Source organism: Cygnus olor, chromosome 2 (assembly GCF_009769625.2).
Source record: "Cygnus olor isolate bCygOlo1 chromosome 2, bCygOlo1.pri.v2, whole genome shotgun sequence".
Classification (NCBI taxonomy): Eukaryota; Metazoa; Chordata; class Aves; order Anseriformes; family Anatidae; genus Cygnus; species Cygnus olor.
This window is the reverse complement of record NC_049170.1, coordinates 127,665,022-127,678,776: the sequence shown is the minus strand read 5'-3', so window position 1 is coordinate 127,678,776 and position 13,755 is coordinate 127,665,022. Positions and strand designations below refer to the sequence as shown.

Below are 13,755 nucleotides of genomic sequence, written 5' to 3'. Positions count from 1 at the left end.
TGGGGCATATTTTCACTCAGATTTCAAAAACAACTCACCGGTAAAAGAATATGGTCTTGGACCATTCCTCTGTTATTTGTTGGAGTATGAATAATACATCTGTTTGAAATAACAAATTGTATAAACATCACTACACAGATTTGCTTTCTTAATATTTAATGCATTAAGATTACATGGCTGAAAATATACAAAATTACTCCTGTACTATCACTCAGCTTGAAATTTAAGAGAGCCTCAGGTATTTAAATTTTTGATCAAAGTACTTATATTAGAATACACCTACTTATAGCTGTAAGTCTGAATAAGGATATTAAAAGAAAAAATAAAAGGCCTGCTTTGATTCCAGTGTGAAAGCAAACAAGCATTCCTTAATACCTTCAGGAATACTTTTAAAATAGCAATTGAAGTGCAATCACTTCTGGAGTATGGCCAATCTTACTTTGTGTTTGTATTAGACATAGACTTTGTTACCCCAGAGTTGCTTTTCTAACTTGCTTAAAATCTGGAGGTTGATAGTTTAAGATTGAAAGTATTCTCTGCTTTCAAAACATAAACAAACCAACACTCTGTGCACCACTGCTTTTAAAATAAGCATGAAAGGAAGGCTTTTTTTTCTTTTTCTTTTTTTTTTTTTTAATATACAAACCTTTTTGAAATGCTTCTTTGTGTAGAGGGTTAAGGATTTTTTTCCCTGGTGTCCAGAATACCTTATTTAGGAGCTGAAAGAATCTTTACAGCGGCAATCCAGCAGATGTATGTGAAAACACTGCTTTTTTTGATGATACTGAGACATACTAGTAAAAGATCAATATTTTTCCTGTAAACAAAGAATTAGATGAGCTATTATGCTGACTCTTGCCTTAGTTGTTACATAGCATTTCAGTTTTGATCTGTATTACGACAGTTGTTCAAAAGCTAAGCTGCAAACAGCATCTGTCTCTGCTGACTTGCAGGGGAGTTTCTGTGATGGAAATAAATCTCCATTTAAAAAACAAAATCTGTAGGGTTTGTAGTGGTCAGTCACATGTGAACCAGAGTGTAAAGCCATTAGACTCGTTATTAATTGCTATAAAAATATTCTCATAAACAAAGATATTTCATATTTTTGCTAGTACCACTGCATACATATGGCTAGTAGTACTAGTGTGAGCTTCAGAAGTGTGTTTGATGTTTTGATCAAAGACTAAACCAATTAATATAGAAACTTCTCAGCTTCTTCAAAGAAATAAGAAAATGTGCTTTTAACTGTAACATTGTTGATCGGTCTTTTCAGTGAAGAACTACAGTAGAAAGAGTCATTTAAATGATTTACTTATTGCTTCCTATGTTGTTCTTATAGTACATCTTCCAAATAATAATTGAGTAATTTCATGAAAACTGGTGTAATTCATTGAGTGATGCTGTTTGTTTGAATAGTAACTTATCAGTGATACATACTATGATTTCTGTTCTTTTTTCGCTGGCAGTTAATACCTTTTCTATATTCTACATCTAATAGACATTGGTATATATTTTCATATACTAACTTGCCTTCTTTTTCCTTCCCCGTTGGTACATTGTTACACGTTCTTCATTATTCTGCAGTTCTCTGCTCTCATTGTCAAAGTCCAAGGTGGCAGAGAAAATCTTTGTAGCTAGTATCCAGGAGCAAATTTGTCCTGTATGAGCTTGTCTCCCCTCAAAACCATTTAAACTTCTAACATCTGCAACAAAACATTGATTATTCTTGTTGCCCTCCTTAGATGTTTCTTCAGTTCTATATAGATGTAGTATGCCAAGAGCTCGTTCCTGAGCTCACCACAGTACCCAATGCTTTACAGAATCACAGACTCACTGAGTGGTTTGGGTTGGAAGGGACCTTAAGGATCACCTACGTCCAGCTCCCCTGTCCTGGACTGGGACACCTCCCACTAGACCAGGTTTCTCAAAGCCCCATCCAATCTGGTCTTGAACACCTCCAGGGATCGTGCAGTTATGTATGAGGTTAGACTTGTTCTGCCTTGCACATCACTCTGAAATTGAACTTCATTTACCGTTTAAGAGTGATTAACAAGCTTTGTGTAGCCCTTTGCAGTTCTCCCCTGTACTTCTGTAACAGTGTTGTTCAGATTCTGTCATTTAGCTTTTCACACCTTTTCCCAGACTTTCTGTGAATGTAATGGGTTCTCAGCTCAGGGCCCTATGGATATCCAGTGATCAACCTTCCCATTGAGAAAACAGTTGTTTAATCTGGTATTTATTGTATTCTATCGAATACAATATTTATTGTAGTTCTGTTGAACTAATTTTTTATTTACTCAAGTATTTCCCCTTGTTTTCTCCTGTGTTCCTCCATTTAGGCTCCAGAGAGTTTCTGGTGAGGAAAGTGTTATATTTTGGTCCTGCTACATTAAAAGCAGAGGTTGATGGGAAGTGATGGTATTACCACATTGTATTTGAAAGCCAGGAATTTTCTTATTAGCATCTGGCTAATATGAAATCAGTTAACTGTGAATTTCCTGTTCTCGTCTTCTAGGAGTTTAAAAAGAAAAGCATTTATTTCTGTTTTCTCTTATCACTCTGAATCTCGTAGGCTGCTATTTAGGCTTTAGTTACCTTCCTACTACAGTATGGCACCCACACTTTACACTCATATCAGTTTATTGGCATGTGTAAGATGAAAGGACATTTTGCTGCTGCTTCTGCTTTACTTTCTGATTTGGGGGTAGATCATTCCAGACATCTTCTCTCTCTGAGTTTTTAGACCATTTCTGAAAAAAAAAAAAAGTATATTGGAAAAATATAAATATACAAAGTATATTAAAGCTATGCAACAGGACTTAAAATGCAAATGTGGAAAAAGACAAGACTCAAAGATGTTCACTGCTGAGGTGGTCTCGTGGCTCATGTGGACATGCATGATGGCTGCTTATTGGAAATTATTTGCTTATTGGGAGCTAAGGTTTTATGACTGTCACAGTTAGAAACTTGACTGTCACAAGGAGAGAAATAAAACTAATACATCGTAGTTATGACAAACTCAAATAGCTTCCTAGGAACTGGCTCTGTATATTCAATGCAAGTTCACTTTTTACGCTCTCTCACTTACAGGTATTGATGATGTCAATTGTGTAAACATTTTAGGAATATATTGGCACTTTTCAGTTCTACAAATATCAACAGAACAGATAAGCTACTGACCTATTCTGATATTCAAAAATGTTTGATTTTTATAGATATGTTGAAGCAATTGGTGATGGTTTCTGTTGAAGGGGCTTTTCCTTTCTTCTCATGGTGGCTATAGGCCTTGTGCAAAAGTGATTCCTGTTGGGCGTGTCTGATGTTTACAAGCATGTAGAGTGTCTTAATGGTGTGGTTTACAATTAAGGGTTGATCATTTTGTATTCACAATTGATACCGAATTACCAGAAAAATTTATACTGGGTGTCTCATAAGGCAATATTTATATTGTGCCATATCAGTGAAGAATTGAATCTTTTTTTTTCCTAATGCAGAAATTATACCTTTTTCAGAAAAAGGCTTTATTTAAAGACTGAAATGGGACAAAAGAAAATTAGTCTATACACAGAATTCAGATCACTCCACCTGCAGAAAATATAGTCGTATTACTGGGTCACAGCTCACCTCTATAAAAACTATAATGTGCTATGCTCTTGTTATGAAGATACTGAGCATTTTCTTCTCAAAGTCTGTATCTGTGATATGCATAGACATGATGTGTTTCTGATGGATAAACTGCTTAGTGGAGCTTCTGCTAGCCTTTGTTAGCAGGTTTAAAAAAGTAGATAGCATTTAGCTTTTAGCCCTGCTGGGTCTCTGGACAATAATTGCAGGGAGCGATCAGACAAAATGATGGCTCTAGTAAATTCATGAAGGAGCTGGTCCTAAATTTGATGTGATGTTTTCTTCGTATTTTAGTTGATCAGAATAAATGGTTTTTAGCAGTTCACTCTAAGTTCCAGCTTTCAGACATAATAGCTACTCAATTTCAGTTTGTTTGCTCTTTGAATTTATGATGATTGAAAAGCTATAAAAGTGGTCTTGAGGTCTGTGTAATTGTTGAGTTGTGAGTTAATAACTGCTGACAGATACAGTATCTGCATAACAAGATGAACTTTGGCTCTGGACCTGTGGTGAGTGGACAGTACAAAGATGTCTCTTTCAAGAAATTCAGAATATATAGATAGGTAAGTTTTCTGAAATCTCTGACACTTTTTTACACCTTGATTTTCTGTTTCTAGCAAAGATAAGATTAGACTGGAATCCTTTCTGTATGGAGCACTGTTAAATTTTGCACAAATAAAAAAAAAAAAAAAAGTGCTTTGGTGTTTGAGTAGGCATTGTGCAAGTGTTGGTCTGGCAAAACCTGAGAGCTGGCTTCCTCACAGAGGCAGCCCTTCTGTTTATTTGGTATTGCACAACAGATTTAATCAGCTGTTTGTAATAATACAGGCATTTTTGGTCAGCAGTTCAAAGAATATCCTTACTGATGTTCTCAGAGGCCAGTCTCAGAAAAGTCAGCTACAACTGTCCTCAGGAGCCTTGGTTGCTTCTTCAAGGCCTTTAACAATTCAGGGAATTCTGTTCTGCTTTCAATAAATCTCAACATGAAAAAGATACTTTTCTCTGGAAAAGAAAATGAATTTGTCTTGAAAATATCCATCCTGGTACATGAAAATGCATACCCAAGTCAATGTATGACTTCGCACTGCTTAATTCAATAGATAGTTCTGGTTTTGCACAGAAATACGCTTTGCCAGAAATAAGGTGGCGGTATCCTCTTGGATTATCTGCTTTTCAACGCTCACAGTTAAACTTTAAACCACTTGATATCATCTGTCTGACCCTGAAGTGGTTTATTGTCTCTTCCTCAATAAAACTAGCACGTTCGAGGTGTTCTGATCTTCTTTCCCTCTGTTCTTTGGCACTAAATTATCTCATTTTGCAAGTGGAAGTTTCAAGGGAGATGGAAATTGAATTTGCTTAGGTGTAAGGCAGCTGAGGAAGCAAGCCTTTTCTAGGCAACTTTGATGTTCCTATCTATTAATAAATTAAACTTTGGAACAGATTAAATATAGCCTTTAGCAGTTAAGTCCACTGTATTTTCTTTCAGATAACACTTGAGGAGTGTGTTGACTCAGGCCGGTACTTTCAAGAATATTTATTGTTTAGAAAAAAATAGTTTTGGTGTGCTTTGCCCCTCCTGTTATCATGCTTTGAGATCAAGTATATTTGGTTCCTACCAAGATGACAATAAACTGAAACATAAGGGAGAATTAATTCTGGAAATGAAGAGTAAGATTCTGTTAATATCCCCACTATTAAGCATTGTAAGTCTACCTTTTCTTGGTTTTCATAGCGATATTGTTCTGTGGCAGATTTAAAGCGTGATATAAAGCGCTTATTATGTAATATAATAATAATTTCACAGTGTGACGACAGTGTAGTAAAAAGGAACTGAGGGGAAAAAGATGGAACTCTTGGATTTTAGGTGTATTTTTAAAATATCTTTGGATCTTTCTGTAGCTGCTTTACTGACAGTTCTCCAAAAAGTACTCTTTTGTTTGTTTGTTTTCCAGAAATAGAAACTGGTTGAGGATTTCCATGTACCGTGAATTCCAGATGCTGCTCTGAAATTGTCTATACAGTTAATTTCCTATTTGATTGATTATCTTGAGGTGTTATTGTTTTGATTTACGTTATGAGATTGCTGGTGTGGGGAAGTTTTATGAGAGCTTTTCTTCTTTGTTTTAGCTCTTCTATTCACTTTTTATGTATAAAAGTCACCCATTTCGCAATCACTAAGAATGGATCACTAGGCCTTACTTAAGAATGGATGCTGTTAATAAGAATATCAAACTTTTTTTATTATTATTTTCTATACCAACTAAATTCCTTGGTAATATCCCTGTGTTTTGACCCTGTTATTGCTATCAGTGTAATGCATTTTCTTCTCTTGGAAAGAAATGCATTAGATGGATTAGCAAATACTAAAAATATCTTTGCTTAACCACCAAATTATATAACCATCCGATTTCTGTTGGCTGCTGGTCTCATGCTGTGGTGCATTTTAGAAATCTGTATTTTACATCACACCAGGTGAAAGAAAGTTACTGATTTTCATCAGTTCTTCTTTTAGAGTTTTAAATGTCTTATTTCTTTTTTTTAATGTTATTTTTCATTCAAATAGTTAAAAGTAGAATTTACTGAAGGCTTCTGATACCTACTATCAGTTCAAAATTTGAAAATCCTGCTGCTTTCATATGCTATGTTCCTTCTTATTTTGGTCACGTTAGTGCACAGTGTTTGGTACTTTCTTTGGATTTGTGGTTTATTTTTGCTTGGGGATATTTTTTAATGGAACAAGAATTTAGATCGGACCTACTGTCGAGGGCCATGGAAATAAGCTGAGTCACTTTCTAGAAAGATCTTTACAAATACAAGAGAAGATTTGGTCAACATGACCAGCTGTAGTGGTCGTGTCTTCTTTCTTCTGCACTTTCTATATCATACGATTGAAGGATTTTATGGAGTTAATCTGTTCCAGAGGCCTATATAAGGAGAAAACATGAACACAATCATTAATTTTCCATAAGAGTAAATATTTTTTTTAATTTCATGATTTTCCTCTAAATTTCCCGTAAATATCTGAAGTGACTTATCTCTTAGTAATAATCTATTCCAATACTTGACAGCATAAAGTAGTAGATAGGTGCTTGCTTATAACTCAAATTTCTTTGCATTGGTGAATAAAGAGAAAGAAGGCTCAATTTAAAAGGGTAGATAATTGACTGATGTTCATCAAAAATGTTTGTAATGAGATAACTTTATAGACTGCTATTTCCTCTTTATTTTTTTTTCCTTTGCTGCAAAAAGCTTGTGTTGTCTTACAGTGGAAGTGCTGCCTATGATCACATTGCCTAAGGTAGGGCAGCAAGATTTTGTTCTTTGTGAATGTGACGAGACAAGTCAGCTTGTATCCTAAGGTCAACAAAGTGTCACCTTCGTCTGCAGCTACATCCGTTCCTGCTGTTTGTTTTTCTATTGTGTGGCTCTAATGAAGAAGAAGAAAAACCAAGTGCATGAGAAAAGGAAATGATGTCATCAGAGCGATCCCTTTGCATGTTAGGGAAAAGACTACACACAGCCTGCTTCATGAAGGGCATGAGAACATCCTGAAAGGTATTTGGCACCTTTTGTTGAAATATTCTGATAGATCCCATTAACTTTCTCAGCGTTGCTCTGAAACAATGCCTATGGATGGAGGCTGAGCACCAGACCTATTTTTCCTTTATTTGGTGCCAAAAAATTGAGTTACCATACTGTACAACATCACCTTAAAGTTAATATTGTTTATGTGTTGCTTCTGGAGTGGTATGTACACAAAGCATTCAAACTTTCCTCAGCAAGCTTTTTTGTGCTTTCATCCATGATATTCTTCACAAGTGAGTGGGAGAAGCCTGGATTTCTCAAGACCTTCTTAGGAGACCCTTCGTAGAGACCATCTCTGCAGCCATGTGTCCAGTAGAGTAAGAGTAGAGAGCTGAAGTTACTACTATTTGTTTCTGATTGAACCATTTTCTATCGCTTTACTGCTCTCACTCCATTCTCTTTGGAGTATTTGTCCCACTTGTTAATGCTAATCTTTTCAGCTGTATGGTCTCAGGGGCCTGTCCACTGTATCCATTTGAAATAGCTGAAATGATGGAGCCTTGGAGTCTACTTGTCACCTTGCAAATGCCATATTTATAATAAGGATAATATACATGCTGATAATAACAAGAGCAATGAGAAGATGATTTTCTGCACATTTTTAGAACCCAGTGGTTTTGTTTAAATCCGAAAATATGGTATTCAAATGCAGTGTTCTGGTAAGTGATTTACCTCTGCAGTGTGATATACCAGGGAAAAAATCACAGGCTTCTAGCCTTCCAGTCTCTAATTTCCTCTCAAAAGGAAATAACTCGTCTGTCCATGGGTGTTGGGAGTGTGTGCAGTTGTTGCTAGCCACTAGAGAGAATGTTATTGAGGCTTTATGGGTGTTTCTTCTGCCTCTCTACTGATGCAACATGGCTTAATATTTATACTGAAAAAAATATTCACAGATTTTTATAAGTCAATGGAAACCTTAATTGAGAGGTGAACCTAGTGAATTCAGATAGTGAAGTAGTGAGTTCAAGCACCAGCATTTTAAAGTGGAAGACATGTTTCTTCAACAGAAAAAAAAAAAAAACGAGAAGATGGGAATGAATCAAGTAATAGTATTTCTAAGTGAAAGCAGGAGAGATTCAATAGGGGGGATCCTTGTCATGCAGAGGAGCGTATTAATATTCTTAATGCAAGAATTTTTTTTTCTTATTAAATTGATGTAAAAAATACAATCAGAATTGAAAATAACTTTGTGGAATTTTAAAATGAAAAGACTCAAATGTTTCCATATAATAATGCAAAATAACTACGTTTTCATAACCTTTCAGGACACTTTAAAATGTACTTGCAGTCTGTTACGCAAAAAATGGTGAGACTGGTAGTAACATAGGCTGTTTCTTTTGCTGCTTTTTATTGTACCTTTCAGTCTGTAGGAGTGTGCTGACTTCACATACATGATCAGCAGCTCATTGTTGCTGTTACTCAGCCAATTCTGAGGAGGGGAGCCTACAGCTTGCTGTTCAGCGGGTGCAGGGGAAAGAGTTGGTCAAGAGGTTTCAAAAAATTCACCTTACTTTTAAAATGGTGCTTGTGATGTCTGTGACTCTCCTTAGGAGCAGACACGGCTTTCTAAAGTGTTAATGAAAGAACAGATAAATGGTTTAGAGTCCATTTACACGGTAGGTTTAGAGGATGTAAGCATGAGCTGAGCCTGTCAGGCTTTTAGTTTGCTCTTCACATAATCCATTGGTGCAACTATTAAATGTTGTCCCTGCTGACATCAACAGCAAAACTCACAGTGATTCCACTGACACCAGGTTATCCCTGACAAAACAGTGCTCTTTGTGAGTTGCATGTACAGAGACAGTCCAGTTAACACAAAAAAACTTCAGGTTCTCAGCTTGCTCTTAGGTGCCCACTCTTCACAATTCCCAGCAAGACTAAAATTCGGGGCTTATTTTGTGAATTGCAAAGGAACTAATAGAGCTTTCTGAGGTTTAGTCCTCTCTCTTCCCAAACAATGAAGCTTCTGTAACAAATCAGTATGTCACGTTCTGCCTCCTGTTAGTCCTGCTGAATGCTGTGCTGCTCTGCACGCTGTCCCAAATAATTCTGTGATTTCAGTATGGTGCAGTTCAATACAAGTAAGGGGGACAGAATTTATTGTGGAAAGTCAGCTCAGTTGCTGAAGATAGCCGTATTTCTGGAAATTAGGGGGGCTTTGCTTTGAAAAAATTAACTGAGGATATAGTTTAGTTTTTTACTGCTTTTCTAGAGAGTCTGATTTCTGGATTTGCATATTTGAGAAAAATGATTAATAGATTACATGGGTTTGCATTGGAAATAGCTAATTATACAGGTTGCTGCTGCTGCTTTTTGGAATGCAGCCATTTTTCTGTTGCAAAAGTCTTCAGCATACTAGTTAATCAGAAAAAAAAAAATCTTAAGCCTGGTTTGTTTTCCTCAGCTTTGCTCATCCAGCAGATGTTTCTAGAAGGTCACCGAGGTCATGGTGCCCAGTTTCCCTGGCTAGGTGCGTGTACCGTGCCAGGTGGCTTATCGCATGTGCAATAGGACGGAGGCTCCTGAGGAAGGGGAGGGTGCTGGAGCCACTCAGACAGCTGGCTCCCAGCTGGGTTTTTTTTCCCAAAGGGTCTTCAGCGGCGGGCCTGGAATGTGCTGTGAAATCCTGGTAGCGGCAGGCCGACAGCCATGTGATAGAGGAGGCAGCAGCAATGGGGAAGATTGTAATCGGGAGTGGGCTGCTGTTACTTCCCAAACAGTTCAGCCCGCAGCAGCCTGCCTGCGCGCTGCTCTTCCTCTGGTGTTTGTCTGGCCAGAAGCTGCTCGTGGCTTAGGATTGTTGGCCTGGCAAGCACCGTATGCACTCAAGCAGGACATCAGTCCCGTCGATCTGGTTCACAGCAGATCGTGGTTACGTGAGTTTACTCTCCAAGCACGCCACAAACTTGAGCGTGACCTTTCAGCGCATTAGTTACGGGGAGGCACCATGTTGGAGATATGTGACCTGACCACAAGGACTCCGGCACGCCTGTGCGCTGCAGAGCAGGGGCATGCAGCGAGCTCGGCTCTCTCAGGGGCGGTGAATCTGTCGCGCTTTCACAGCACGGTGGAAAACCAGCCTTGCTTCTCTTGGCTGCGGCCAGCCAGGGCAGCCAGCTCAGGGCCAGGACTGTGCTGATAGAGCTGCCCAGCCTCCTCTTCTGCAGCACGCTAGCTCAGTGTCTCATTGTACGTTAGAGTCTTTAGTATGTGTATGTAGCTTGTGTATGTACTTTTCACATGTACAAAGGCAAGTACTGCCTAATCTAGCCCACTTTAAGGATAAAACATGATGTGTACTGGTGAACTACAACAGCGAAGGCCATTTAGGCTCTATTAAAGAGGTAGGCTGGGAACTGAATGCTTTAGCTAGCATGATTAATAGCATTGTGCAGTACAGAGTGAGTTTTAATAGAATATATTATAGCTCCAAAGGAAGCGAAATTTTTGACATTCAATGGATCCCCTGTATTCAGGAGCTGACCTTTTGGCAGTAGCTGTGAAATAATATACAGCAGAATCTTGTTAATTCATGCTAATGACTTAAGAGACCCATCACGGATTACTTTATTTTACAAGTTAGCAAGTAAGTGAAACATGATGACAAAACTTCACAGATGCATGCTTTCATAGCATGTTCTCTGCTAATTTATCTTTCTAATAGCAAGATACTTGTAAATATGTTCATAATATACAAGTTAAAGAAGAGCAGTATCATCAATAAAAGCAAAAATGATGTCATTAAGTGACACTTTAATACAGCAGCCTGTTATTAAATATCTTCAAAGAAACAGGACAAATCTTCCAGCTGTGAGAGTGTGAGCTGGTGAAGTAATTCTAGAGGTAACAGCTACTGGTTTTTCGGATTAGTAAAAATGTTCTCTTTTTATATATGGCATACCATAGAATAAATATAACCAAAATTACTTGGGAAAAGCGAGTTATCCTAACTAGCACAGAACTAGTGTGCAGGTATATATGTAGGTTAAAAAAAAAAAAAAAAAATCATATGAAGTTTTAACTTCAGGTTGAATTACTTTAGAGAGCTAAACTGCCGATTTATGCTCAATCTGAAAATAGTAGTTCCCAAGCTATAGGCTCATTTGAAAGCCCTCTCATGCATTCCAGTAAGTTCCTTAGTCTTCAAAATACAGAGTACATATCTCCTATGTAAACATTTTTTTTATGATCACATTTTCTTGTTCTAAATTGTGTTCCCATTTTAAATACTATTAAGAATGGAGTTGCACTACCGACAATGTGTTTTCAAATAAGACTTTTTTCAGCACACCTCAGAAAATGACACCGAGCCGTGTAACGTTTGTTATGATCTTACTAGAAGAAGGAGCAGAAGCCTCTCTGGCCTGGAAACGTCACACACGCTTGTTACTGCACATTGGTGTGTCAGCAGAGAAGTCTGCCTAAATAAGGCAATGCATGAGTAGAGCTTATCAGCATTTGACAGGAATATAGTCCACTAACAGCTGATAGAGAAGCCCATCTTTTCTGTGCTATCACCGGCTCTCTATGCTGCACGCAGATGTATGTTTATCGGCTGCTCTGCTGCTGATTGTGCTCAAAAAGTAGCCCTCTGCTTTTTCTTTTTATTGTCATTTTATCCCAGCAGCCATGAAAGTGAGCTGAAACCCATAAAGCCAAAAGTGCTAATATTATATTTGTATTTAAATGTGTATATTTATTTGTATGTGGAGTCAGCTTTCAATGAGTAGAGGAGAGGTGTACTTATCCTTCTGTTTCTTCTCCCACCAAATAGTCTAGAGTGGGTGAATATTGTTTGCTAATGTAAATGAAAAATAGGAAACTTCATGCATTTGGGTGCCCTTATGGTTCTACTGTGTACTAAAAGACATTTGTAAAAAAAAAAATAAAAAAAAAATTATCCATGACATTACAAAAGTCCTGACTGATTTTTGTCTTCCTCACTCTGAGGGACTGATCTCACTCAAATGAGCGGCTAAGCTCCCAGTAACCGTTCTGGGAATAATATTACACCTTGCATGTTCACAGGGTGCTTAAAAAAGAAAAAAAAATCCATGGTAAAACTCCCTTAGCATAGTTCCAGTATCAGTTTTCCTGTTAAATGGAGTGTGGTTGTCAGATTTTGCTCCTGTGTTGTGAAGAGTTTGGCATTTGAAGATTTTATGAATAAAGTCACTAGGACAATAATTAGTCTTTAAGATCTGATGGTACGTGGCCTACTGTGGAATGTCCCAAAGCAGTCAAACTTAGGACCTGCATATATTTTTTTGATGGAGGGAATGAAAGTAAATGTCTGTGCATGTGTGGCCTTTTTTTTCTTTTCATTAGGTATTTCAGAAAAATATCAGACACTACTTTCTTATCATTCCTTATTATGCATTCAAATCAATGATTTGGGAATCCTTGTTATTTTTTTGCAAATCATTAAACTGTGAGTTTAATGTGAGCATTAAACATGCTGAACTGTTGACAGAAATTTCTGTTACCCAAAGTGATCAAGGCACTTTATGCTGTGTAGGTGTTTAAGACAATAGTGAAAAATGCCTTTCTCTTCTCCATAATGTACTGTTCATTTCTTGTTGCTTCTGACTGTCTTCTCCTACCATCTTCTCAAGTCAGGGAGGGAGGAGGGGATGGATGGATAGATGGATGATGTACCTTCCCCCCCTCCCCCCCCCCCCCTTTTTTAATTCATTGAACTGAGTTTATCTTTTCAAATAACACCTTTTACATCTTGACCTCGGATGTGTGCTCCACATTGTTTTTTATGCTACCAAAAGTAGTCTTGGTAAATTTAGAGTTAATTGAGTTAATTTTGATTTTACTGTAAATAAAAAGTAGGCATAAACTTCTCAGTATAAAATCAGATCCAGTGTACTTTTGCCTTTTTAAGCGCTGCATTGAGTATGATGAAAAAACATTCTGAAAACAACCAACTTTGGAAAAAGCAAATAGTGCCTGCTGGGCAAATACACTGTGTGCTCTTTCTGCTACCCAATACTCTACTTTGTCAGGTCAGTATCTTGCTTATTTATACCTATGTATCTAATTATTAGTGTCTTCCTGTTTTCAAAACAGCATTGTCGGTGTTCTCCTGCCTCTTGTCCCCCTCCATGAAGGATGCTAGCTGGATTGCTTGTCATCCTTCTGAGAGTGTTCAAAAAGTTCAAAGGTTGCTCTATGGGAACCCCACATTTTGCAAAAGTTGTTTGTTGCACTGTATGCAAAATGACACAGAGAAAAAAGACTAAAGCTTCTAAATTAGTTTAGGGAAGAGACCTCTGATAATTTAAGGTCAATCATAGTCCCAGGAAAGCAGAACAGATTAAAAATAAGTGGTTTTTGACTGTGTTTTTTTGTTGATTTTTTTCCTCCCTGTTATTTCTTCCCAATACTTGGAAGGAGGGCTCAGGTTTCTTTCCTTCCAAAATGACTTTCATGTCTGTCAGGACAAAGAAAAGACTAAAATCTTTGTTGGAATGCTTACCTGTTTACATTCCAGATGGGTGTTTGCTGGAGGTGATAATTTCTTGTGTGCCACAG

At 37.5% G+C, this 13,755-nt stretch overlaps 1 protein-coding gene across 8 annotated transcripts in view; it reads left to right on the top strand.

Moving 5' to 3' along the window:
- The window catches only part of JPH1 (junctophilin 1), an 87,374-nt gene that overhangs the window by 13,754 nt on the left and 59,865 nt on the right, over nt 1-13,755 (top strand). Inside the window, exon 3 of one of the 8 annotated variants that reach the window (XM_040546048.1) lies at nt 9,802-12,082. The exons of 6 other annotated variants lie outside the window; for them this stretch is intronic. In XM_040546048.1, the coding sequence (XP_040401982.1) occupies nt 9,802-10,144 (343 nt within the window). In that variant the 3' untranslated portion in view covers nt 10,145-12,082. Of the gene's footprint in view, nt 1-5,579; nt 5,832-9,801; nt 12,083-13,755 lie in introns of those variants that run through there. One more of the 8 variants, XM_040546049.1, reaches the window with a different exon arrangement.